The sequence below is a fragment of the Gadus chalcogrammus genome, chromosome 4 (assembly GCF_026213295.1).
Source record: "Gadus chalcogrammus isolate NIFS_2021 chromosome 4, NIFS_Gcha_1.0, whole genome shotgun sequence".
Lineage (NCBI taxonomy): Eukaryota > Metazoa > Chordata > Actinopteri > Gadiformes > Gadidae > Gadus > Gadus chalcogrammus.
The window spans coordinates 18,351,996-18,379,877 of NC_079415.1; the positions used below are offsets into that span (position 1 = coordinate 18,351,996).

The 27,882-nt window shown below is 45.0% G+C and overlaps 1 protein-coding gene across 1 annotated transcript; it reads right to left on the reverse strand.

Moving 5' to 3' along the window:
- Window positions 1-326: 326 nt before the first annotated feature.
- Window positions 327-27,882, reverse strand: LOC130380919 (proteinase-activated receptor 2-like). The gene is made up of 2 exons (XM_056588349.1): window positions 27,517-27,882; window positions 327-1,462 (listed from the first exon to the last, which is right to left on the reverse strand). Exons 1-2 carry the CDS (start codon window positions 27,743-27,745, stop codon window positions 327-329), a joined length of 1,365 nt encoding a protein of 454 aa, XP_056444324.1. The 5' UTR covers window positions 27,746-27,882.

Here is a 27,882-nt window from a genome sequence, read left to right on the forward strand (position 1 = left end):
CGTCTCTACATTCACTTTGAATGGGATCGTGCTGCGAGGCATCTTTTTGCATCTTTTGGTGTGAACGCAGGGCAGACTCGAACATGCGTTGACAGGTTGACGCAATGTTAACAGAGTTACTATTGGCCGAAAATTAAAGCAGGGGGTGGGCTGAACACAATGCGCCTGTTTAATTGGCTTTCATTTAGTTATTTAGGTGCGAGATGTGAAGGTAAAGCCTGAGGGAGTTTGACGTAATGTAAAAGCAGAGTTTTCATTGGTTTAACGTTACGCCGATGGGAGTAATAACGACCGGCCCAAATTTTTTTCAATATATACCGGTATGTTTATGTTGTAACAACAAGCTCTTCACGGACCCCCTGGCAACGCGCCACGGACCCCCGGGGGTCCGGGGACCCCACTTTGAGAACCGAGGCACTAAAGGACAAACGCATGCGCTCTGCCTTGCGCTGGCTGCGGCAGATGAGTGTGTTTCGTACGTGTTCGCGGAAGTCCTCCGAGATAAAGTAGTAGACGAAGGGGTCGATGCAGCTGTTGAGGCTGGCCAGGCACAGGGTGATGATGTAGAAGTTGTAGCTGGTGTTACTTATCTGGGCAAGCAGGAGGCTGTAGTGCACCAGCAGCATGATGTTACTGGGACTGAAGCACACCAGGAACATGACCAGCACGGTGATGATCAGCAGCACTGCCTTGTGTCGTATCTTGGCGATGGCCTTGTCCGTCATGGAGCTCCGCAGGGCCTTGAGCATCAGCACGTTGGCCACCACGCACACCGCCGCCGGCACTACGAATCCCAGGATGCCCATGGTCAGGAAGTAGCCGGCCGCCAACTCCCTCTGGCTACGAAGGGTGACGTCATGGCACGTAACGATGTCCATGTTGCTGACCCTCACCGTCTGGTCGTACAGGAAGAGGGGCGTGGTTAGGACCCAGACCGCCAGCCAGATCAACACGGAGACGGCCACGCTCACAGTGTTGTCCTTTCGTTGCCGGGACAATGGCTGGATGACACCCCAGTAGCGCTGAATGCTGATGCAGGCAATGAAGGCGGTGGAGCAGTACATGTTGGCGTAGAAGAACCCCACCAGGACCTTGCACAGACCCTCGCCGTAGATCCAGTTATTGCCGTTTAAGTGGTAGGTGATCTTCAGAGGGATCCAGATGACAAAGAGCAGGTCACACAGCGCCAGGTTGGCCATGAAGATGGAGGACGGGTTCTTCTTCTTAGTCCGGAATAGAAACACCCAGAGGGCCAGAGCGTTGGCAGGCAGACCCACGACAAATACGATGATGTAGACGATGGGGAGGAAGACTGTGGTCAGCCGACTCTTCAAGACCGTTTCATCTCCGACGCTGATGGTCACACTTCTGACGCTGATGATCACACTTCCGACGCTGATATTCACACTTCTGTTGTTTGCATTCTTCTCCTTCTCGATGCCAACAAAGCCTCGACCGTCGTCTGGAATGAAATACAAAGAAAGTATTACTGTGTCCAACTGAAAGTTCCACTTTAAAACACATATTCAATGCCTCTGGTCAACTTTCACTTTTTAGGTGAATGCTCCTTCCATAATCTTTCAGCTAGAGACTCCATTCTAATTTTAAAATGTTTAGATTAGCTTGGAATCGTGCACTTCAATTCAAAACAGATATATATATTTTTTTAACTGTTTCAATATAAATTCTTACATTGGAAGTCAATGGGAGGAGGGTGGAGCTGTCCCCCCATTCTCTGACACTTCAACCTTCGTAACTTGGTCATTTTAAAACCTCTAACCTTCATTCAAACATTTAACAAGTCAACACACTTGTATCTTCATGTATATCAAACAGAATTTCGATTACATTTTTCAGAATCACAGTTTAGCTTTGTACATTTGCAGTTGGTCTCATTCCGTTGAGGCTAGAAAGTGAGGACGTTGAAGATAGATGCAGGGCTCTCAAGTCTCACTCATTCGGCGTGAGACACACGCAATTCGACTCATGCACACGCTCACACGCCACACTTCGTATTCCTCACGCAGAGAAATTACCAGGATAGCGCCCACCAACTTGCGCCACTATTTAACAGTGGAACAGGTAGGAATCAAATGGGTTCCCCTTACGAAGAGTGACCAGACGTCCTCTTTTGCCCAGACATGCCCTCTTTTTGAGACAAAAATTGTGTCCGGGCGGAATTTTAAAATCGTCCGGGATTTTATTAAAGCCTCATACATGTTCACATTGAATTTGCGTTGCGTTTCTCTGGGTCGGTCACAAACTACTTAGGCTACGCCCTCCCCGACTCAGTTCTGTTCGCTTTGCATTGCTGGAAGTGAGTAGGGGGAGTGGTTAAGTAGAGTCTTCAAATTGGACGGTTTGACTTTAGAGTTACCGTCAGGTTTTGTATTTATTTTTTTGCCATTATTGTTTTATAGGGACAAACATTAACACATTTCTCCTACAGGGGATTGATAAAGTTCTATCTATTGAACAGAAAGATACACTTGGTCATACTTTACACACTTTACCGCAGCATTGGCCTACTGAATGCCACAGATTTATTTTAAGCATTGGACTGAATAACACATAAGTATATAAATATACTATATATTTTTGCACGTTTGCAACGTTTAAAAGTTCATGGAAAAGTATAGCCTCAACATGTGTTGCTTAGGCCAATATCTTTTTGAGGCAGTGATTACGAATATTAGTGTTAAGGGCCAATAATGCTTACTATCAGAGCCCGTCTACGAAGAGCCTGGGCACTTCCTATATGCCCCATTGTACCGATCTTGGTTGTAGTTCCATTAGACATCCACTGGGGGTGATCGCGGGCGAGTCCAGATTGAATGGGAGTCTATGGGGCTAGAAGGCTAAATATGTCTCTTTCACCTGCTTGTCGTTGAAATATCGCAAATTTTATTGTAGATTCCGCAAGTTCAATATAGATTATAGTTCAAAAGTCTAATGAATGAGTACTTATGTCCTTTCGATTTCTTACAGTTTGGGCCGTTGTTGGCCGTACACGCTACCATTCTGCTAATGAATGCTGATTGGTCAGGCCCAGCTAACACACGACCATACAGCAACGTTGCCTATAAGTCGCCATTTGGTCATGGCAACATTACCTCCTGGCATCGTTGTGCTAGACCCGGCGGACGGAGATGCCATGGGCCTGGTGGAATCTGCCCTATCGGCTCACTCCCAGCTTACACGTGACATGGGAGATTCGATGGCTGCTGCAGTGTTGTGCCGTCGGCAGGTGTGGCTTGCGCAGACCTCTCTGCCAGAGGCCATCAGGACGGAGCTGCTCAATCTCCCTGTGGCGCCTGGGCATGTTTTTCATCCGGAGTCCCAGGCGGTGTTGAACCGCACTGAACGTGCTGCAGCATCTAGGGAGGCGGTCCAGCGCATATGTATTAGAACAGGGCTAGCCGCTAACCAAGCGCCAAGGGGTAAGCCCAGGCAACAGCGGCCCAGCTGGCCTTCACGGACAGCTGGTAACTTTCGGGACCGGCCTGTTCAGGCGGCATACCAAGGCCCAGCCCGAGATCCTCATTCCAGAGGGAGACGGGTACAGAAACCGAGTAGGAGCAAGTACGCAGGCCGCCGCGGCGGTGCTGCATAGCGGTCAGGGGCTGCCTGTCGGATGCCCTTCCCAGTTGTCTCGGATCTCCTGGGAGGGGATCGTGCCAGACCCTTGGGTTGTGGCAACAGTAGCCCGTGGGTACCGGCTACAATTTCAACGGCGGCCCCCGGCTTTTTTAGGGGTCAAGGTAACGCCTGTAAGATACCCAATTTTAAAGTCAGTGCTCGACAAGGAGGTCCAGGAGCTACTTTTAAAAGGTGCCATAGCAGAGGTACCACTCAGCGCACAGCAAGTTGGGTTTTATACCAAATATTTTATTGTGCCCAAAAAGGACAGCGGTCAGCGGCCTGTTCTCGATCTAAGGCCCCTGAATCAGTACCTCAAGGTGTTGCCATTCAAAATGGTCCACACCGCAGTGGTGATAAGGTCAATTCAGCGGGGAGAGTGGTTTACGTCTCTGGACTTAAAGGACGCCTATTTCCATGTCCCAATCTGCCCGGAACACAGGCCATACCTCCGGTTTGCCTTCCAGGGCAGGGCGTTCCAGTTCCAGGTCCTTCCCTTCGGCCTCTCACTGGCCCCAAGAGTTTTCAGCCGAGTGGTCCCCGCCGCACTAGCCCCACTACAGGCACGGGGATTGAAAATACTCCCGTACCTGGACGACTGGCTTATATGCGCCCCCTCTCGAGAGCAGGTAGTGCAACCAATACGTTGTTGGCCCACATCCAGTTCTTAGGCTTTACAGTCAACTGGAAGAAGAGCAATGTGCATCCCCGTCAACAGGCAGTGTTCCTGGGGATTCTCTTCGATTCAGCCAGTATGAAAGCGTCTCTCACTGGTCGGAGAGCGTACAGCTTGATCGAGACCCTGAGGCATTCTCGGCTGGGCAAGCTGGTTACCGCCAACAGAGCCCAGAGACTGCTGGGCTTGATGGCTGCAGCAGCTGTAGTGGTTCCACTTGGTCTGCTGAGGTCTCGGCCCTTCCAGTGCTGGTTCAATGCTTTCCAACTCCACCCAAGAGACAACAGCCAGGTCAAGCTGCGTGTCTCTCGAGCTTGCATTTGAGCCCTGCGTCCTTGGAGGAACAGGGAGTTCCTGCTCAGAGGTGTCCCCCTGGGGGGTCTTCCACACAGGAGACAGGTCATCTCGACAGATACATCCCTAACAGGGTGGGGGGCTGTCTGGGAAGGACGTTCGGTAAGGGGCATTTGGCAACCTCCATGGACGTCAGAGCATATAAATGTCCTCGAACTGAAGGCCATTCACCTCGCCCTTCAGCGATTCCTGCCAGCGATACAGCGCAACCACGTTCTGGTGAGATCGGACAACACCTCAGCGGTGTATCATGTCAATCACCATGGGGGGACAAAGTCCCAGAGATGCCTTCAGGTGGCGGAGGAACTACTGACGTGGGCATGGCCTCGACTTGCCTCAGTAAGGGGCCGACATGCTCTCCAGGACGGGACCACTCCCGGGAGAGTGGAGACTTCACACAGACGTTGTCAAACAGATCTGGATGCGCTACGAGGTTGCGCAAGTGGATCTGTTTGCGTCAGCGGAAACAACCCACTGCCCAGAGTGGTACTCTCTGAGGGGGCAGGGGGGCAGTTTGGGCCTGGATGCTCTATCACAAGTGTGGCCGACAGGCTTGTTGTACGCTTTTCCTCCGATCCCTCTCATCCCTCAGGTTCTGCAGAGGATCAAGGAGGGCCAACACATAGTCCTGCTGGTTGCCCCACGTTGGCCAGCGAGACCCTGGTTTTCAGATCTGCTCCAGCTACTGCAGGGTCAGCCATGGCAATTGCCGAGCAGGGCAGACCTGCTGGCACAAGCAGGTGGGCAGATATGGCATCCGAACCCGGTCGCCCTGCGCCTTTGGGTTTGGCCAGTACAGAGCCCGTCACTGAGCGTTTAGATGCATCTGTTCGGGAGACACTCGACAACGCTAGGGCTCCATCTACTAGAGCCAGCTATGCGCTCAGATGGAGAATTTTCTCAGGCTGGTGCCAGAGTATGGATATTGAGCCAGCAGCGGCTTGCCCTGTGCCTCACGTGCTGCGTTTCTTGCAGTCCCAGCTGGACCAAGGCAAGGCGGTTAGTACTGTGAAAGTCTACGCTTCTGCCATTTCTGCTTTCCATCAGGGCACGAACAACGGGCCTCTCGGGAGGCATCCCTTGGTGGGCCACTTCTTGAAGGGAGCACGCCGTTTGCGCCCAGCCCGTACCCTACGGGCACCAGGCTGGGACCTCCCGATGGTTTTAGCATCACTCACTGAAGCTCCGTACGAGCCCATTGCGGATGCCGATCTACGCTCTTTGTCACTTAAAACAGCATTCCTTTTAGCCCTCTGCTCAGCAAGACGGGTTGGGGAGCTGTGTGCCCTATCTGTCAGTGACGATTGCCTCAGGTGGAGGGAAGGTGGCACCAGTGTGTCACAGTGGCCAAATCCAGCCTTCCTGCCAAAGTTTGTTAATAGGCAGTCCATCAATCAGGTTTTGGAGGTGGATGCGTTTCTGCCCGCCTCTGCCTCACAGGCAGAGCAGGAGGGGTTGCTCACTTTTGTGCCCAGTGAGGGCCTTGAGAGCTTACCTGACCCATACACAGCCACTAAGGGGAGCACACTCCCAACTTTTCGTCTGCTACGGGGCAGCAAAGAGGGGCTTACCTCTTTCAAAGCAGAGGCTGTCCCATTGGCTGGTAGACGTTATTTCCCATGCCTACAAAGCGAGCGGGATGCAAGTTCCGCCTGGTTTAAGGGCTCATTCAACCAGAAGTATGGCAACATCCTGGGCTGCCCTTAGGGGAGTGCCAGCTGACGACATCTGTGCAGCGGCCTCATGGTCTACGCCATGCACGTTCACAAGATTTTATAGGGTGGATGTAACTCGCCCGGCTTCGGTCGGCAATGCCGCCCTCATGTCCATGACCGAGCGAGGTTTTTAATTTTACTTTTTAACAATTTTAGCAACACGTTCCTCGCGACCATTTTGGTATTAGTCATCCCTTTTAGACCGTAGTGACGGTCAGAGTGAGGTCGATACAGATCGTAAGTTACGGATGTAACTATGGATCTGTGAGACCGATGACCGTCACTATCTTCTGTCGCTCAGAACAGCCTGAGGCGATCAAGGTAGGAGAACGACCCGGTAGCAATCCATGCTATTTACAAGCGCTGGATGTTCTGCTTCCGGAGGTCATGGGCATGACGTTTTTTGACATATGGTTTCGGTGATAGGCAGAACGATGTACTCATTCCCTTTTTAGACCGTAGTGACGGCCATCCCTCGGTCTCACAGATCCATAGTTACATCCGTAACTTACGTTGCCATCAAGTAAAATAAATACGTTGCTGCAACGTAGTGGTTTGGTCATTTGCTTACGTTGCCGCTTGGTACTGTTAAAAACGTTGCAGCGACGTAGTGGTGTTGTCATTTGCTTACGTTGCTGCTTGGTAACGCAAGTAATGTCGCGGCAACGTAGTGGTGTGGTCATTTGCTAACGTTGCCACTTTTAACGCAAGTAATGTCGCGGCGACGTAGTGGTGTGGTCATTTGCTTACCCTGATGTCAAACTTCAGAATTACACAGGCTGTTTGTGTCCAGCACAAAGGTTAGCTTCAATCAGAAAATGTCACCACTTGTATTGTTTATTTACTACTTAGTGATGACTCAATTCCCACAGCAAATATTTGTGCTCAACTAGGATTAATGTTGACCATCCAGAACTACATAACAATTCTCATTGCCACAAACTCTGATCCAGTTGAAAAATAGAAATGAAATATATTCATATACTGCATTGATGAATCATTTATTTTAAATGCATATACAGGGACCAAATCATGACAAATGTTAACACAACATTTTAAGCAAACTTCATGCGTTTCACGGATTCAAGTGAAAAAAAACACATTGAAGGAATAAATTGTTCAACCAGGACAGCGCATAAAGGGCAAGGCCTTGGAGAGGCTGACGTGGAGAGTATAGCTAAAACAGTGACTGCTAATCAGAATCCAATCCAAACTAATGTTATTGCTGTCTAGTGCAATTTTAAGTTAATTGTATAATAATTCCACAGAACCAATATGTTGTATGGAATTGCATGAGAAAATAACCACACATTATAACACCAGTTTAAATATTATAATTCAATTATTGCATTTAACAAATTATTCAATCAAAAAGTCATTAAGTGGTCCCAATCCAACATCAGTTCATGTGTCAATTATGTGATGCAGGGGAAATCCTCAATCATCAAGAGTAATGTCTATCACAATTTGAATGCTGTAAAATAGATATGCAACTGCCTGAACTTCCATGTGCTGGCTGCACACAAACACAATACAGCCAAATGAGAATATGACTAGTTAACCGCAGGACTACATTGATCCCCTGGCAAAACGACTAGCCGTCATCTCCCAATTAAAACAGTGATTCCCATGTGATTCACAAGGTATAAAATGGACAGGGAAATACATATAGACCCTAAAGGTAATTGCCCCCCAGTTTTCGATCAAGCTGAAGTTGTCCTTAAGCTGCAGAGAGGCTGGCTCAACTGTTGATGCCGAGTCAGTGTTGTGAAGATGTCCTGTTGATTCCGGATGTCTCCCAAATGGCGTCTTCAGTTCGGTCCCTGGAAAAAGAAAAAATGTAAGTATTTAATACTTTCTGTTCACACACACGTATCTTATACTGAGGAACAGTTGGATAACACATCAAGCAAAATGAAAAAGTGTTCGAGGACAGCTATACAAGAACAATTGTGTCTGGTTTACCGAGTTTCACCAAATCGGTCTTGATTTTATGCCAGTAGCTCACAGCTATGAGGAGCGACAGCTACAAGTAATCTCCATGCCCTCTGCAGCCTGTGCAATACTTGGCACAGAGAAGACCAAACATTGTTAATGCAAATTTCCTTTTCGATATAACATTTGATTAAGAGTCGATTGTCTATGCTTACCTAAATCTTATTTTGCTTTAAAAAAAAGTCGATGGCACCATTTCCACACTTTGTTTTACAGTTTGTTGTAATTCTATTGTTATAATTTGTGACACCATTAAAAGCACATGAAAAAAATGATAACACTAAAACATGACCTGTGGTAATCGTAAGTTACAGAAAGCTGCCTTTAAGATTTGTATACAGTATGACACAGGAAATAAGAATCTCTATGTCAACGTTTCATTTTAAATTTAATATTTGTATTTAAACAGTACTTTGCAATATGATGGTCTATTCTGTGTGGTTGAATTGAACCAAAACGAAATTGAATAACAGAATGCCCAAAAGTGACGCAAAAGGAACAATTGAACAAAAACAAGGTTGAAACGCTGGCTCAAATCCTCTGGTTCTGTCCCTTGCCGTTTACTCACTGTTGGTATGCCATAAAAACCAAGTGATGATTTTGTATTGCTGTTAGAACAGCAATACAAAACTTATTTCCCAGAATCTGGGAAATAATTTGTGCAAGAAATACCGCTGGCAAGGTAGCGCGTGTCGCGTTAGTCAACCATACGGCACCCGCAAATGCAATGGCGTTTATAGAAATATAGAACCAGGCCTCAGAGGTCTCGTGCGATAAAGACGGTTAAATACCAAGTACTCCCAAAGTTAGAGCTCGTGAAATAAAGACGGTTAAATACCAAGTACTTCCAAATGTGCCTTTGTTGGTTTTGAGACAGAAGAGAAAGAGATAGAAGACAGAAGAAATTCTTAAAACAATTACTAGAATTATTAATTATTAGGTAAGGTAAGTCAATTTGAAGTAGCTATTTATTTTCAATGTTTGTATTTTTAATTTTAGTAGTATAGACTATTCTGATATCGATAACATTCGATAAATCTTAAATTAGCTATAGTACTATCATGACAACGATATCCAGGCGTTAGCTAATGAGCCAATAGCTAATGAACTAGCTGGTTAAACACTAATGTAACTCAAATGATATGTGCTTATAGGTGTAATAGAATTGTATGATCACGTGTAAATGACGTACCCGGATATACGTTGTTACGGGGCACGCATGCGCGGACGCGGACCGAAAGTAAAGACGTTGATTTAACTTGGACCGATGTGTGGACGTCTTTTATTATAAGTAACCGAATACTTTACATGGTGTCAGAAGTAGTTCGAGCCGACGATGCCGAAGTTTAATCCGCCGGACAGTTTCTGCTTCGAGAGACCTGCAGAATGGAGCGATTGGAAGAAACGCTTCATGCGGTATCGAACGGCTACGAAGCTGGATCAAGAGGACGGAGGGGTACAGGTCCGCCTTAGGCGGGGAAGCAGAGAACATATTCGGGTCTTTCCATTTTGATGAAGAAGATGACGGAGAGGATTTTGAGGTAGTAATGGGGAAATTTGATGCTTACTTTATACCGAAACGGAATGTCATCCACGAGAGGGCTTGCTTTTACCAACGTGTGCAGCGTGCGGGGGAGAAGGTTGAGATTTTTATTTGCGCCCTTTATGAACTTTCTGAGCATTGCGAATTCGGAGTTACTCGTGAAGAGCACATTAGGGACCAGTTTGTGGTGGGCATCAGGGACAAAGAACTCTCCCGGCAACTGCAGTTTATCTCAAATCTCACGTTAGAGATGACAGTTCAGGAGGCTCGTCAACAGGAGGAGGTGAAAGCTCAGGTTAGCCAGCAAGGTGCATGTGCTGTAGAGGAGGTCGCGCGGGGCTTTAGCAAATTCAAAACGGACGAACGGCGAAATAACGAAACGGACCAACAACGCAGACGCAGCGAACGGGGTAAGACATGTAACAGATGTGGGAAAATGCCGCACAAGATTCAATAACATTGTCCTGAAATTAAGTCCACATGCAACAAGTGCAAGAAGATTGGGCACTGGGAAGAATGTGCAAAAGTAAAATGGTAGTGAATGAAGTCAGCGAGCATAAAGAAAATGCAGCTTACTTTCTAGGCTCAGTAAAATGCACATCCTCAAGCAGTGGCGGGCAATGGACAGTAAAGTTCAATATCTGCCACACGCCAGTTAGTTTTAAAATAGACACTGGAGCGGATGTGTGCATTATGAGTGAAGAGACTTTCAAAAGTCTCAGCCAAGTGACTGAACTACACCCAGCAAAGGCCATGCTGTGTAGTCCAGGCGGGCGATTGAACTGCATTGGCCAATTCACAGCGAACGTGTGGCACAAGGACAAAAAGTACTCATTCAGAGTCTAGGTAGTTGGAGGAGAGAGTGTGAGCAACATGCTTAGCAGAGCGGCGGCACAGAAAATGGGGCTTGTGAAGAGGATTTGTGAGGTCCGTGGCTCCGGAGGAGAGTTCGGCCTGCTAAAAACACAGCCGGTGCAAATAGCGCCCAAGGAGGATGCCCAACCCTATGCTGTCCACACTGCCCGCAGAGTCCCCATTCCCCTCATGAAGTCTGTTAAGCTGGAGCTGGACAGAATGGAGACCAAAGGCGTCATAGAAAGGGTGACGGAGCCCACGGAGTGGTGCGCTCCCATGGTGCTCGCTCCAAAGAAATCAGGACAGGTGCGTATCTGCGTTGACCTACGAAAATTAACCAAGGCCGTTAAGAGGGAGAGGGAGATACCGCTAGACAAGGATTGTCAGAGTCTGACAACCTTTATCAAACCATTTGCCAGGTACTGTTTCAAACGACTCCCATCTGGCACAGTTGTTGATGACACACTACAAGCTGTGACCAGATACATACAGTCCGGGTGGCCTGATCACGTAGGTAAGACACACCCAACAGTTAGAGAGTTCTTCCCCGTGAGAGACGAGCTGTCCGTCCACCAGGGCCTGGTGATTAGGGGCAATAGGATAGTAATCCCAGAGACATTGAGAGCAGACGTGTTAGAACGTATCCATGATGGTCATCAGGGACTGACTAAATGCCGAGACAGAGCTAACTCTGCCGTCTGGTGGCCGGGTATATCAGCTCACATCAAGCAGAAAGTCTCAGCCTGCCAGCCTTGTCAGGAACAAAGGAGAGCTATTACACTGGGTCCTCCACCAGAGCAGCCGTCCAGTGACCCGGGGAGAAGCCCTACAACGGTTGACACTAGCATGGGCGCAGTTGCTGATGGCCTGACTCAGGTCAGGCAGGGTCAGTAGACCAGTTCAGAGACTGGACTTGTGAGCGTTCGTGTCACTTGACACTAGGAAAGAAAGAAAAAGATTTCCGGAAATGTGTATCATACAGTGCACTGTGATACATGAGATTGGTAATATTGCATTGAGTTCAAACAATGAAAAGTGTTCCATCTTTAATGTGAAAAGAGTTCCAGAAATGTATATCATACAGTGCACTGTGATACATGAGATTGGTAATATTGCATTGAGTTCCAACATTGAGAAGTGTTTCATCTTTAATGTGAAAAGAGTTCCAGAAATGTCTATCATACCGTGTCGGAATGTATTGGTTGGTTTTACATTGAGTTCCAGAAGTCCATAAACATTTTCCTAGTTTGGTAATAGAATTAACAGAATAGTGCTTTAATAATCCTTAAGTGATGTTCCTAGCCAATGTTGATAATTTCAGTGTTAAGGTCGTAAGAATCTCAAGGGGGAGATGTAATAGAATTGTATGATCACCTGTAAATTACGTACCGGGATATACGTTGTTACGGGGCACGCATGCGCGGACGCCATAGGCGTCGATTACGGGGGGGACATGTCCCCCCCACTATTTGAAAAACGAATTTTGTCCCCACCACTTTTAAAAATGTGTAAAAAAAAATTAAAAATCCCCACATACTCAACCGAAATCGTCGAGTCTAAAATCATGCGATAGGCGCGCTCGAAGACATCATTTATTAGATAGGCCTACCTAATAAACCGTTGGAACACACAAACCGGAACCCATGGCAACGCCGGTAAACAAACCCCGACTCCCGAGAAGCCCAATCCCTATGAGCTCCCTGCGCTACGGCCATCCGGAGGCACACAGAGCTTTTGGCCGTGATATTATATATACAATTATATTATATTATATACTATTATATATAGAGCTCCGAGAGTCGCAAACGGCAACAATCACTTTCTCCTCCATGCTGCAGTACACCCCGGACTGCACTGCGCTGAGTTTGACGGTTGAACGCTGTTACGTTACACATGTCACTCAGTGGCCACGCTGTTGAAAGCTGATTGGCTGTCATCACGCGAAATTCGTGTCAAAGTTGACATTTTTCGCGCCACAAATCCTCGTGAACGCGCTTGCCTGTGCACGGCGAAAGTGTGGCGCGACAAATCAAAAATATTCGCCCGATACGCGTCTATACGTTCACTTTGTATGGGATCTTGTCGTCCCGTTGCATTTTGGGGTGAACGCACTGGAGAAGTTTCAAGACAGACAGCCAAAATTGACATTTTTATTCAGAAAATAGCCGGTCCTTTTGCTTCCTATAAAAAGCATGTTTGTGACACTGGATATCGATATGGATACGTCATCTAGCCTGCATGTGGAGGGCCACATAAGGTAAGAAACGTTTACGTATGGTTTACGTAAACGTTGCTGCTGGTTCTGTTTGCTCGTGATGACCTGGCCAAAGGTTACCCACGGTCCTAAGCGATTGTGATCTGATTCTGGTTTGTGCTCCAGTTAGTATGCATTGTATATATAGATTGCAGCTAGTAGCAGCTACACACGGTGCGATTGCTATGCCAATGTGGTTATAGTTGGTTTTGTCTGATTGAGATATGTGACGACTTGGAGCCCGGTAGGCCTATCCTGACATAAATATGTTCTCGCATAACCTGTGTGATTATCCTAAACTGAAGGGGATTTTATTTGCGGACAATTTTCTTATGATGTTGTAACGAGTGAAGTCTACATTGGTCCTTCGCAAGTGTTTACTGGTGGTCAGGATTTGGCAGATGCAATTCTCCTCTGGGTGCTTGTATTTTTCTTTTTTTAATGCAGCATAACATATGCTACCAGCAGCCCTTGCGCGTCTTCAAAAGGCTGATGCTGAAGGCTGACCCCCTTTACAGTCTGGCATTGTTTGTCTGGTAAACTCTGTTGATGTCAAGATAAGTGTTAAATTGCCAACACTGTTCTTTGTCCTGTGTGTATTAGTATTAGGCCTACATATCCCGAGCCAATACCCTGGTGTTTCCAACGCTGTTTTGCAAAACAAGCCAAAACACAAACTGTGGTTTTCAACTTTTATTGTTCGAATAGGATCTTCATAGGGCTGGCCCGAATGCCATTTTTCAGGCTTCGAATACTCGTTGGTTTTTCCGAGCGAATATTCGAATACTCGTTCCAGAAAAAAACACCATCAAAAACAACATTAATAATCCTTATATACTCCCTGGAACCGATTTGACAGTATCTGCATATTTTGTTGAAGATTTAATAGCTTTTTGAACGTTAATTGGTAGGCCTAAGTAGGTTGAAGTTCCTTAGTTTTTCCCCGTGAAAGCGAACAGCTGTTGCTCCGTTCCAAATCAGCTGTTCTCTGTCATCTCAGCCCTTACGGGAGCTTTTCAATTCATCCTGGAACGTGCATCTTTTCAGGGAATTTGTACAATAAATCCATAACAAATCCTGAATATTGATTGTCTTATGTGTCCATATTATATCCATTATATTGACCGGGTATTCCCAAGACGCTCACGCTCTGCAGCAAGCCAGTCACAGTTGATTGGCGCGGCGCTGTACAGCGAACGTAAACAAACAACTAAGCTAAGGTTTTAAGTATTACTTTTCCTCCAGAGATCCCGCTAATGTTGTGTTATAAAGTAAAGGGAAACAAGATATCTATTCTTCCTCCACCTCTCTCGCTTCTCTGCTTGGTGTCGCTGACGCTTATAGTTTGCCTCCCTCGCTCTGGTAAAGTCACCTACGTGGAAAAAACAAATAACGAAGCTCCGAATACTGATTTAAGCTTCAAATACTAATTTTCTGAACCAGTATTCGAATATTCGAATAATTTCAACACCTGACAATACACTGTAGAGCATATTGTAATGCAGCGTTGAATGGATGAATAGCTTACATAAGGGTACCCAGCACTTTTCAGACCACACTCAAGCTTATGGTTATTGTCCCCACCACTTCTAAAAACAAACTGACGCCCTTGGCGGACGCGGACCGAAAGTAAAGACGTTGATTTAACTTGGACCGATGTGTGGACGTCTTTTATTATAAGTAACCGAATACTTTACAATAGGCAGAGGCAAATTACACTTAACACCCAAGTCTAGTAATTGTTTAATTCAACACCACGAAGTATGATGAAGACAGCAAGAATACTGCAAACTTTAGCAGGCTACTTGGCTAACTCAACAGGCCGACGGGGCTATCGGCCTTGCTATAAAATGCCATTGTGAGCCAGCTGTAGCTTCTGTAACTTGATGTCACATTTAACCTTTCATTCAGAGTAGTTTATGATTTAATGGGCTTTTACAGTTTTAAGATTGCATTAATTTCGCTTGCCTTTGGATGTGCAATGACAACCTGCTAATATCGACGAAATCGGGCGGGAATCAACAAAGATGTCGCGTGCAGTCCCAACATTGCATTTATCTGTTAACTATAATGCTGTTGCACAAGCTTGCAATGGTAGTGCTAGCACTACAAGGCGCGAAAAATCTACTTTGTCTAAACAAAGGATAGCTTCATACCGTAGCTTTCCGTTCCTCGCCATGTCTTCTTTTACTCCGTCAAGCTGGGTGTTCTGCCAATTTCTGCTACCCATCATATTGTGCTACCTACTTTGTTCCGCGTATGCGCATGATTACGCTATTTATCCGTGGTGTGGTATAAAATACACATACTGTACCCCTGAAATCTCCAATAAAGGTGTTATAATAATACAGTATCAAATTATGCACCGCATATTCTTACAGTGTACATGGAGTGAGTAGTGGTGTACAACAACGTGATTCTGTAGTGGGAGCATCGTTTGATAGAGGCAGTTGGTCTATAGATTAAATACGCTTCCTGACACATAAGAATATGGGGAGCATAATTTGATGCTGTATTAAAACTTCTTTATTGGAGATTTCAGGGGTACAATGGATTTTACAATTTTACACGTCATCATGCGCCTGCGCAGAACCATTAGGTACTGAATCTGATAGGTAGCACTTAGCACTGGTGTTGTACCAAACTGCAAGAATTTCATAAGCATTTGGTTAGCTATGTGTCCCTCTGTCTGCAGACTAAATGCCACCAATGGTAATCTTAACTTACCTTATTGAGGATTTCAAGCGAAAACGACCACGTATCACTGTGGTCTGGGTCTCAACCGTGAAGTGTTCGCGGGAATGGGAGGAAATGAGCCTGGCAGCTCCATCGTAGATTACACGGGAGGCTGCTGTGAATCAAGAGGCGAGATCTAGATCAACTGCTGTAGTTCAAATGACTCTGTACTCAATTGGATAGTCCTTCAACCAATCAGACCTACGATCAAAAAGCTGCTTGCCGTCGCTTCCCTGTCCTTATTGGGTTACACCAGCCAATAGCGCGCCAGGGGGTGATTGGCTCCAGTAAAACTGCATCGAAAACAGAAAGAAATGTAATGCTCCACTCAAATACAAATCCCCCCCACCCGCTTATCTACCCACTTATTTATTTATCTAAGATCACAGAAAATACATAAAAGCTAGAAATATGAACGAGTACGCGATTGACGCTTGTGTGACGTCATGTTCTAAAAAATGAAACAAAAATCGACCAGTGATCTTGACATCACTTGTTGTCAGTCAAGTTTAAAGAAATCCACCAATCACTATAATAGGCTAATAATAGTAACACCTGGCCCAATGTTTTCTAGGACCTTTCAGTTTTGATTTAAGATGAATTTACACATTCCCATCTTCTTTACCTGCACGAAACCTAGGCCTAGTCCTGTACTGTTTCACACACTGCATGTATCATGAACTGTACCGTTTAAAACAATTACATTCATTTCCTATACATTTCTTTTTGCATCATAGATCATTCCCTCCAGTCCCTGTTGACCTCATTCATGTCAGGTATGTATAAAAAGCCTTGTCAGCCTTAAAAAGTCAATTCAGAACAAAGATTCACAATGCAACGTAACAAAACCGTTGCAGATAGAGGTTGCAGCAGTGTGAATTGAACGTTGCAAGTCGTCGTAAGACAGTTGACATGTTGAATTGCAGTTACAAGGTTTTAGAACACCTTTACTTCAGTGTTGATGACGTCTTGCCATTAACGTCAGTCAAGTCCAGCAGGGGCTTCACGATGATTAGGAGAGTAGAAGAAAAGACGTATCCACTTTGCGTGAGGAACACTACTCTTTGCAAAACATCAGTCGCGTAACAAGTATGCTAATAAAATCACATAACCTTTTGGCTAAAGCTTTATTGGTTAACTTTACCAGCAGGCTAGTTAGTAAAAGTGAGTGGTATTGTAAAGTGAGAGTAAAGTAAAGTGAGAGGTTGTATGGGTGTGAACCCTTCTGAATTGTGGTATCTGTGTTGTAAAATATTGCCGGTTTGTAGGATTTTGCATGTATTTTTCTTCGCAAATCTTTGATCTGAAGCCTGCTTTTGCTTCACAAATCTTTGGTCTGAAGCCTGCTATAATGACAGTTTATGGCTAGATTATATTGAAACCAATCACACGTTAGAGTATGGTAGGCAGAGGTCCAATTCTTATTTTATTTTGAATCGCGGCGAATGCTGTGAGGTCATAGAGGAGAGGGATGGAAGCCAGCTGTGCCGTGTACACCAGCACCCAGATCCACTTTTCAGTGTCCCTTGTGACTCCTCATTAATCGGAGTGCTGAATTACAAGAACAATGACACTGTTTTGAGATGGATCCTGTGATGGAAAATCTACATGTTGTTACATTTTTGGTCTAGCTATGAACTTAAGTTTTGTTACTATTTTGTGTGATGCATATATTGCCTGCCTTCTCTCTCCTTGTGGGTCATCTAAAGCGTGAATCTTCGAGGGTCGTGTGATGCATTTTATTGCCTGCCTGCTCCTATGTTTTCATTTGTTGTAAATCATCTTCCATGCAATCCTTTGATGTATGGGCCTGTTCCTCGACCCCCTGGCTAGCGTCAACGAAGCCAGAGGGTTAGATGGCACGGCCGCTACCCCCTCCAATGGCATCCAGGGCAGCTTCAGCTGTAAAGATAACCATCTGGTACACAAAGGCTTTTGGTTTATTGGGGGACACACCCCCTCCAGAACCCAACCGAAGTGAATAAGAACTCATTGATTCGAACACTCAATGGACTTCTCTCGAGCGTACCTTTAAGTATGAAGTAACACGCAACGAGAAGCTCCCATCTGAGGCCTCAGATTATTGTAATGTATTCCTGTTATGTTGTTTGTTGATGCGTGTTGTGTTGTATCTTTGTTCGTACTTTTATTACAAATATATGTGACCACTAATTGTCAACAGTATTGTGTGCTTTTTGCATCTAGATATCTCATCTTTCTTAGACGCAAACTCTGATAGAGAAATTGCCACGACAATTTGGGGGCTCGTCCGGGATACCAAACCTGAAGATCCCGTGAAAAATCCCTAGTTGGCTGCCAAGTCAGGTCTGAGGATTCGGTGTCAGTCCCAAAGCTCTACCTCGCCTCCAGGTGACTGTAACCAGACTAATGGGGTCGAGGAAAGGGTGTCTGTGGGGGATGAAGTAGGGGTATTCAGTACGGTATCCAAAGGAAAAAGAATTCGAGCAGGTGAGATCACAATACTGTTCAAAGCTTCCAAATAAAATCCGTTACAGGAACGGTATATAAATGTTTCGGTATACGTAAACTTATATCTGAACTTAGGCCTCGTTCAAGGAAACTCTGTTATAGGAACATACGGTAAAGCTCCGGTTCCGTCAATATATATATGGCTATATAGGTAACAGAAAGGGCAGCTAGAGTCTGTCGGGAACGGTAAAGGGAAACCCGTTGAAGCGCGGTTGGTGTTATATATATATATATATAAATAATAATAATAGGCATTCATTAATAAATATGTATATACGTGTAGTAACAAGGAGGTTACGGTGATATTAGATAATAGTAACTAATAGTGTGTATGGATCTAAAAATGTATAATAGATCGGGAGAAACAGTGAAATATTGGTATAAACTGGGCTTAAACGTTTTAGCTTAAACGGTTGTTGGGGCCAGGATAGAGAAAAAAAATCAGCCAGGGAACGAGAGCGTAGAGAGTAGGGATCGACCGATATTATCGGCCGATATTCGCGTTTTTTACGTGTATCGGTATCGGCCGATACGCGGCTGATTTTCGCCGATATTTTTTTCACCATAATTTACAAACAGGCGTCCACACAGGCAGCTCTGTGTTGCTAGCCACGCTGCAGTTCACTGCAGACCATGCATTGCCCCTCCCCCAATAGAAGAGTGCAGTGTTGCCAGATTGGGCGGTTTTCCGCCCAATTGGGCTTCTTTTGTTTACGTCTGGCGGGGAAAAGATACCTTGGGCGGGTGTATACAATTTGGGCTGCTTCTGTCCACATTTGGCGAGTTTTTATTCTACATCACAATTGCAAGCTTTAATAAAGTATTGTTTTTACCCACCACTACGAGTCTCGTTTGGTCTAGTAGGGAATTCGCACAATGGTGATTCACTGTTTATTATCCATGTTATTAGCGCTACTGGAAGACGCCTTTTAATTCTTACTGCACCCCATTATGTATTAAGGATATTAAGCAAATTAGATGTTTTTACCTAATATATAAAAGGAGCCCCCCCCCCTTCCCTGACCCTAACGGTACAGAGCAGTGCTGGAAGCCTGCTCTGCAAAACAACGGTAAGTTTTAAACTTTAAGAGTGGAAGAAAGTGTGTGTGTGGGGGGGAAATGGAAACACGAATGCCAAATGCATGCTCTATATGTGCTTTGCTTGCAACTATAGCTAAGCAAGTTTGTGGGTCCAAGTGGAAAACGGGAATGCGAATGCCTCGTCTATAAAACGGCTAGCCATTGTGGCTAGATGCGGTAGCTGTTACGAACACTGGTCATAGGATTAAGTAATGCCGACGTTGTTCCGTGGTGTTTGTGTGAGTTTTATTTAGCGACCAGCTGGCTGAGGTTTGGACGCGTGTGGTGTGTGTCGAGTCCTGCACGGGTCAATTTTTTTGAGACCCGCCCCCGCAAAGTTCAGCACTAGATCCGGACCCGTTCATGTTTGGCCCGTTACCCGACCCGTGCCCGGGATAAATCACATACAAGCTAAACATCATTCAAATTAAGGAGCTTTATTGTTATCTCGTTCTCCGTTCTTGAATCACAAATCCAGCCGTGGAAAAGTCTCTCTCACTCGCAGCTCTCGATGCCGGGATGGAGAGAACATTCTGCGCAATCGTTGCCAAATGTTTTCGCATGCTCCTTCCACCACAACAAATCATCGATTTCCCTTCTACCCGTTGCAGTCTCTCCCTCTCTCCCTACTTGGAGCGGGCAGAGTTGCCAGTGATATCGAGCGCAGCCCCCACTCAAGAAGAGCTTTAATGATGAGAGATATGTTTTATACGTAGTTGAATATTAATTTGTGTTAACGTTTATCATGTACCAGACATAAGTGCACCGTGTAGGCCTTACTTGTGTTTACAGCCGTTTGCTGACGTTATCAATCGAGTTCAATGGTGGTTGAGTTTTTCAGTCAGCGTCAGATACCATACTTGGCTGAATATGTATTCATTTTAACGTTGATGCAGTTTAGATTATATCTGTTTTATGCTACGGCCACACTGCATGCGTTACTCGCGTTAAGAAGCGCAGCCACCATCGCTGCGCTGGATTTAGGAGTCCGAGGTAGGAAACCCAAACGCCACCATGTTTGGGTGCATGATACAGTTTAGATCGGGTTAGCTCAAATAATCTCGGATATAAATAAAAATAATCAGGTTAAATAACTTCACATGGTGTGTCTGGTGTGTTTCCAGCATTCGTAGTGTTGATCAGCAGAGAAATAGTCCCCCTAAGACGTTGAGGTTGCTTAGCAACCAAAGACGCTGCCTATGCAAGTGAATGGAGCGTTCCCTCTTCGTCATAACTATCAAACCAAACATCCTTCACACTCACCGAGCGAACATTATGAAAGTAAAATGCACATTTCTCGCTAAAAATGTTTACATAAACGCTTTTAATGGCGTAACTATGTTACTATTTCCACCCAGAATAAGGAAAGATGTCCGCCATATGCTTCTGTGCAAGCGTCACTCGTTACTCTGCCAGTGACGTCGGGTCAGCTCCACGCTGATTGGCTATCGCGGCTAAGCGTCACTCGTAGGTGCGTCAAAAGTTCAAATTGTTGAACTTTGCGCGTTGGTGCGTTGGGCGTTAATGGTTCCCTCTGCAAAAATGCCGATTTTCAACGCCTCGCGTAACGTGGCCGTACCTTTACAATATGTCAGCAGGCAATGCATAATCAAGTCAGTGTTGTAGATGTTGAAGGAAGCCTTTTACCCTTGCACAGTTAATCATACGCATCCATCCATATGATGCATTGCACACATAATTTGGGTGATATGAATCTAAGATGATTGCACAACAAGATTGACACTGATCTGTGTTATTGTTTATTATTTTGAAGAAATGGCAGAGCGGAAAACTAATCCAGTGTGGCAGCATTTCACCGAGCCTACTCCAGGAAAGGCTCATTGCAACATCTGCAATTTGTTTGAGCATGGGGGCTGGAAATGCGAGGACGAAAAAATACTTCAAACATGTGGATCCACCTGAAGCGTCACCACGTTGAGACCTATAATGAAGCACACAAAGAAAAGGATGATAGAGCATCAGCTTCTACTGCATCAAGTTCAACACAGCCTACTATTGTGCAGATGTTTGATGCCCAAAAGAAATGGGGTAATTCTGACACCAGGTCCAAACAAGCTGATCTTGCCATAGTTCAGATGATTGCCACAGACAATCAGCCATTTACAGTTGTCTCTGGTGTTGGTTTTAAAAGGTTGGTGACATTGCTGGAGCCAAGATACTCCCTCAAAACAGAAAAGTTCTATCGCACTGACCTCTTTCATGATGTTCACACAAAAGTAGAAAACAAAATCAAGGAGCTGGTAACGTTAGAAAATGCAGGCCCCTATTTGTCATTTACAACGGATTGTTGGTCTGGGGACACAGAATCCCTAATGAGCAGTGTTGGGAATAGCGCCGTTTAAAAGAACGGCGTTATGTAACGCCGTTATTATTTCAGTAACGGGGTATTCTAACTAATTACTATTTCCGTCGTTACAACGCCGTTACCGTTACTGTACGAAAAATGCAGTGCGTTACTATGAATTGATTGAATAAACTGCGTAATCCGAACGCATCCCTGGCTCCAAACACAAACTGCTAGTGAGGAGACCGGGTGGTTTAACAACGAGATAAGCGATTATGATTGGCTAAGGCAGAGTCATGTTTCATGGTGGCCAATCGGAGCCAGTGTTTTTACACACAAGCCAGGACACGCGCGCCACACACACGCAAACGCACACACCAAACCGAATCGATGAAGCAGCAGAAATGGCGAGTACGGAGCAATCAGATGAAAAGTTGGAATTTTCTGAAGTATCTGGCAGATGTTCCACAGCCTTTGCAACCAAGCAAATTGAAATCCAGGCCCCATCCACACTAACCCGGGTAAATGTAAAAACGCCCAACCACAATGAAAAAGATCACCGTCCACACTATCGTTTCACACAATGTTTTGCATCCACGTTCCACACAGAAATCATTTTGATAAACAGTTGTTGTCATGGTTACGTTACTCCGCCACCCCTCTCTGTTAAGATTACAGGCGCACGATCAGATGATATTCACAGTTGATCAGCTGGTTAATCATTTTCGACCCGGTCTTGTCCAGAAACGCCGCTCCAAGTAGGCGACGGTTTGAACTGTCGTCTTTCGTTTTTTTATACCATCACTTAAGAACATTAAGTACAGCGCTCGCCTCCGGCGTTGGAGCAACGATTATGTTTGACTCAATATGTCGAGTTGTTTCTGGAGATAAATTAGTACAATGTACAGAGAGATCCTCATTTGCATTTCACCTGCCATCCTTTTGATGAGCTTCTCGGTCTATAACGCAAGCTTGTGGCAGTGTCATGGCAGTGTCATGGCAATCGAACGTCATCGTTTCTGAAAGCCTCCGTCTGTCCACACTACAACGCGAACCCACCGGTTTCACATTTATCCACCTCAGCGATCGTTTTCGAAAAGCATCGTTTTCAGCGTCGGAATTCTCTGTTTTAGTTTGGACGGAAGGACTAAACGGATGAATATTGATGCATTTGTAGATTTACCCGGGTTAGTGTGGACGGGGCCTCAGTTGGAAGCATATCAGGGCCTTGAATGGGCAGTTCAACCATTTAACACATTCAGACCAAGTGAAAACTGCTCAGAAAAATCCAAATCTTTCACATATAGGAACTTTCTTTTTTTTAAAGTAACGCAAATAGTTACTTTCCCTGGTAACTAGTTACTTTTATTATAGAGTAATTCAGTTACTAACTCAGTTACTTTTTGGAACAAGTAGTGAGTAACTATAACTAATTACTTTTTTAAAGTAACGTTCCCAACACTGCTAATGAGCCTGACCTGCCATTTCATTAACAGTGACTGGGAAAGGAAACAAATTGTCCTCAATGTCAAAGCCATGGATGGCTCTCACACAGGTGAATACATCAGCGAGGTGTTCCTCAGTCTGCTGAGGCATTGGGGCATCGACACAGAGAGAGTCCTGCTTCAGCTGGTGGTGAATGATGGGATCAACAGCCAGCGAGCAGTGAAGGACATCGTTGCAAAATTAAAATCTTCTGCTACCCATTTCAACCATTCGATACTGGCCAAACAGCGTTTGAAGGCCATTCAAAAAGATTTGGACCTCCCCGAGCACAGAATAATCCATTCGGTGCCAACACGCTGGAACTCCACTCTTTACATGATGGAGAGCATGCTTGAGCAGAAGCGGGCACTTACCGTATATGCAGGGGAACATGGAAAGATTGATACTTTAACAGCAGATCAGTGGACTCTTGTGGGCAATTTGATAGACACACTGAGCCCGCTTGAACAGATAACACGGGAAATTAGCAAATCAGACTCATCAATATCATGCATAATTCCCAGCATCACCTTCCTAAAAATGCTACTTGAAGTTGAGGGTGCAAAAACAAGGGGCATCAAAACACTCCGCAACGCTATGCTAGACAGTTTAAAGGCAAGGTTTGGAAATGCAGACAAGACCAAATGCTTGGTCCTCGCAACATTGATCGATCCACGTTACAGGGGTCATGCCTTGGCACCGGAAGCACTGAGCAAAGCAAAGGCCTGGATAACGGAAGAGCATGCTGCTCTGTCTGAGGCTGAGAAACGGAAAAGGGCTTCCTCAGATGATCAAGGCCCAGATCCAAAACGGATAAGGGTGGAGGAAGAAGTGGAGGAAGACGCTAGTCCGTCTGACATGCTTGAAAAGATGTATGCCAACCTTCTGAGGGCACAAGGACCAACCTCTGAGGAGATTGATCAGGATGAGGAGCAGCAGTTCACTCAGCAGCTAAATCAATACCTACGGGAGCCGTTGATCGACAGGCAGACGGGCCAACCACTTGAATGGTGGAAACAAAATGCATCCCGCTTTCACCTTCTGGCACCACTCGCCAGAAGATTTCTCTGTCCGCCGCCCTCCTCTGTTCCCAGTGAGAGGGTATTCAGCGAGGTCAGCCAGATATACGAGAAAAAGAGAAACAGGCTGACGGGAGCAAATGCAGAGCGTCTCTGTTTCCTCCATTATAACCTGCAGCTCCTAAACTGGGAGTATTAAGCACGTTTAGTGAGGGGTGTGTGGGTACTCTTTTTTACTTGTTCTACCGCACCTGTTTTCAATATTTGTTAAATTAAGCACGTTCAGTGAGGGGTGTGTGGGTAAAGAGTATTGAAAGTGGGGCAATGTGAATATAATGCACAATTCTTATATGCACAAAAAGTTGTTATTTACTCTGTATTACATTTTCCTGATATTCTTGTTGCTACTGTGTGCAATAGTGACATTTTATTTATGTTTATATATTTATTTAATTTTTTTACTTGTTCTACCTCACCTGTTTTTGATATTTGTTAAATGTTGTTAATCTACATGTTCTTACTTGTTCTACCTTACTTGTTCTACCTCACCGGTTTTTACTATTTGTTAAATATTGTTTTTTTTATGTTGAAGTTCAATAAATGTTCCTTTTTTAAATTGAGACTTGTAACATTTGTTATCAGGGTAATTTTTATGATTGAAAAAAAAAAAACGGTTCTAAATATCGGTATTGGTGTATCGGCGTATCGGCTAAGGCTGATAAAAAAATATCGGTATCGTATCGGCCCTAAAAAATCCGTATCGGTCGATCCCTACAAATGATACATATTGTTTTCTTCCTCCATGGGCCCCTGACGCCCTCTGGGCCCCGGGCAGCTGCACCGGTTGCACCGCCGATATTTACGCCACTGACCATGCGCTCTGTTTACAGTGGGTGTATCGCAATGGCGAGGCGCACACAGCCTTTAGCCGTGTTCTGTAAATATTGTAGGACACACGGGAGACCTGGAACTCTATGTCTAAATAATATCATATTATACGTAGATATCTATATCATATAATATATATTATCACGGCCAATAGCTGTGTGAGCCTCCAGGGGATATTATAAATCTGAAACGACCGCGTCGGGTTCTCCGACGTCAATGGTTCTTCCACTTCCACATCAATCTGAAGTAGACTGAACCGCGCGCTGCCTGCTGCTGGCTGCCGGGTGGTGCTTCGCAGCGGTGGTGCCTCGCGGCAAACGGCAGCAGGCCGCATGTCGTGGTTCATGAACTTCAAGGAGTCAATGCCAAAGTTCCTTTCCCCCAATTCCTTCTCAACCATGGCTGAGATGACCCCCACTACAGTCTCGTTGTGGAAATACAAGAGACGTCAAAGAGCCGATGTGTTATAGGCCATAACACCAACAGCAAACACTTGAGTTACAGTGTGTGCAATCACTCACACACACACACACACACACACACACACACACACACACACACACACACACACACACACACACACACACACACACACACACACACACACACACACACACACACACACACACACACACACACACACACACACGGCGCTCGCACAGTCATGTCTCATTGGCGGGCCAAATTCTCTGGGCGGGCAAGGCAGAGAAAGGGGAGGACCTTTGATCCTTTATGACGGCATATGGGACCACATTCGAAATCAGCACGCTTGAGCCTCCGTTTTTTCAAAGGCGAGCAGAACACCTAGTGCTCGTTTTACACCGAACACAAGTTTTAGCCACTGGGCAGGCTAGGGGAACTCATATTTATGTTAGAAAACTAAGATTAGTGAGATTTTCATGGCATGGGACCTTTAAAGGGGACATATTATGCCACCAGGTGTGAGTGTGATTAGCCTTACAAGCCGTTTCGGAAATCTGCCCCATATGACATCACTAGTGGAGCAACGTTTCCTTCAGTCCATTGGGTAGGATGGTAGACTGATCCATCCGGAATAGATCTAGCTGGACACGCCCACTTGTAATGTCATATGGGGCAGATTTTCCAAACGGCTTGTTAGGCTAATCACACTCACACCTGGTTATATAATATGTCTCCTTTAAGACACCTTGTAATTTTGTTTTGAGGAGGACTGTCAAACCATAAGAAAACCTTTAGGGACTATATTGCGAGAATAGGTTACTTGGACACTGCTCATTGCCAAATGTGACTTTATTTAGCCTAATGACAGATATTGAAAAGTAACAACATGGAAATAATGTTAAATCAGAATTAAAATGATATAGCCAAATAAAAATATTTTAAACTGTAACATAGCCTATGGATAGATTCAGTAAAGTAAAGCCTATTGACTTGTTCTTGCCATTTTTTACTCGAAAGGCATATATAGACTAAGTAACACAAAACTAAGTTCTGGTTGAATTCCAACAAGGTCCACAGTCCACACAGTGAGGCGGATAGGCAGTAGACATGGAAGGAGGGAGGGAGAGGGAAAGGATCCTGCCATTTTAGAGAAGGTCTCTGAAAAGCTCTTTGAGGCCTTTATTTTTGCCTTTTTTCTCTCTTGTTCAGATGTTGGGAATCACATAAAAATGCACATTAGATGTTCTTGTTCATTTTGATACCCTGGACGTAATTTTAGGTTGAGTATTGAGCAGTAGGTCTACTACATGCTCTAATAAGTAGTAGGCCTAAATGAAACCAAATAGCGGAGTGTCCACATTAATTGCGTTAAAATAACAACAGTAATAAAACAAACGTTACGTTGTTATTTTAAAATGACAGCACTAGTTTGAGGCATTTATTTGCGTTCTCAGACCTTAAGCAAGACTTTTTCTTCTTCCCAAACGCGCGTCTTTCACTCAACACTTTTCACGCGCAACTAAAAGACGCAAGGGAGCGGCAAATCAACAGAGAAAGGGTGTGCGTAGATCAGCCTGCACCGCAATCAATGCAGTCGGTCCGAATAGATGGAGAAAGATGGATGGATAGATCTAATGAGCATATTTCCTGGCGCGTTCAGATCGCTGGGAATCATGGGGAAAACATTTTCGTCGTTAACGACAACTTTCCGACGTTGCGAAAATGTTTCCCCCATAATTCCCTGTGATGTGAACGCCCCATATCATAACTACTATCGATTAAATTGTTTTGAAGGAATTCGATAACCGGAAATAAGGCAAATTAGCATTGATTGATGGGACAGTTTTTTGATGCACGGTTCAAAACATGATCATAAGAAACGGATCACTTTAATCAATAATGAAGCAGATAATAATAGTCTTCTCAATAGGCCTACTTTAAACAATACCAACGATCAATCAGCATTCACACTGACAGCTGGCCTGACTGACAGTCGGCCTGATTGCAGTCTACTTAGTCTACTCAGGAGAACCATACAAATCAGCCAGGAGGGACTTACCATGTTCGGCCATAGACTTTGATATGTTGAGGATAAAACATAGTACCAGGAACTTAGATACACAACCAGGCTTCATCGCTTGTCTTCGATATTCAGAGACTCGGTCCCGGTCTTCCGCAGTTGTCTGTGTGTCGTTATGAGTCGTTATGAGCTGCCTGTAGGCTGCATTATATTTATATGGTCGTGATGTCACTCCATCCCCACCCAGTTGCTGGAGATGGTATTTCATGTTGTTTCATTTAGGCTATTTAGAATAGGACAATAATTCCTCCAAGTGGACGAGAGGGAAACAAATTCAGCACGGCAATACAGCCTAGGTGTTGATAATATAGCTAAAACAATTTAAAACAATATAGGCTACTTATT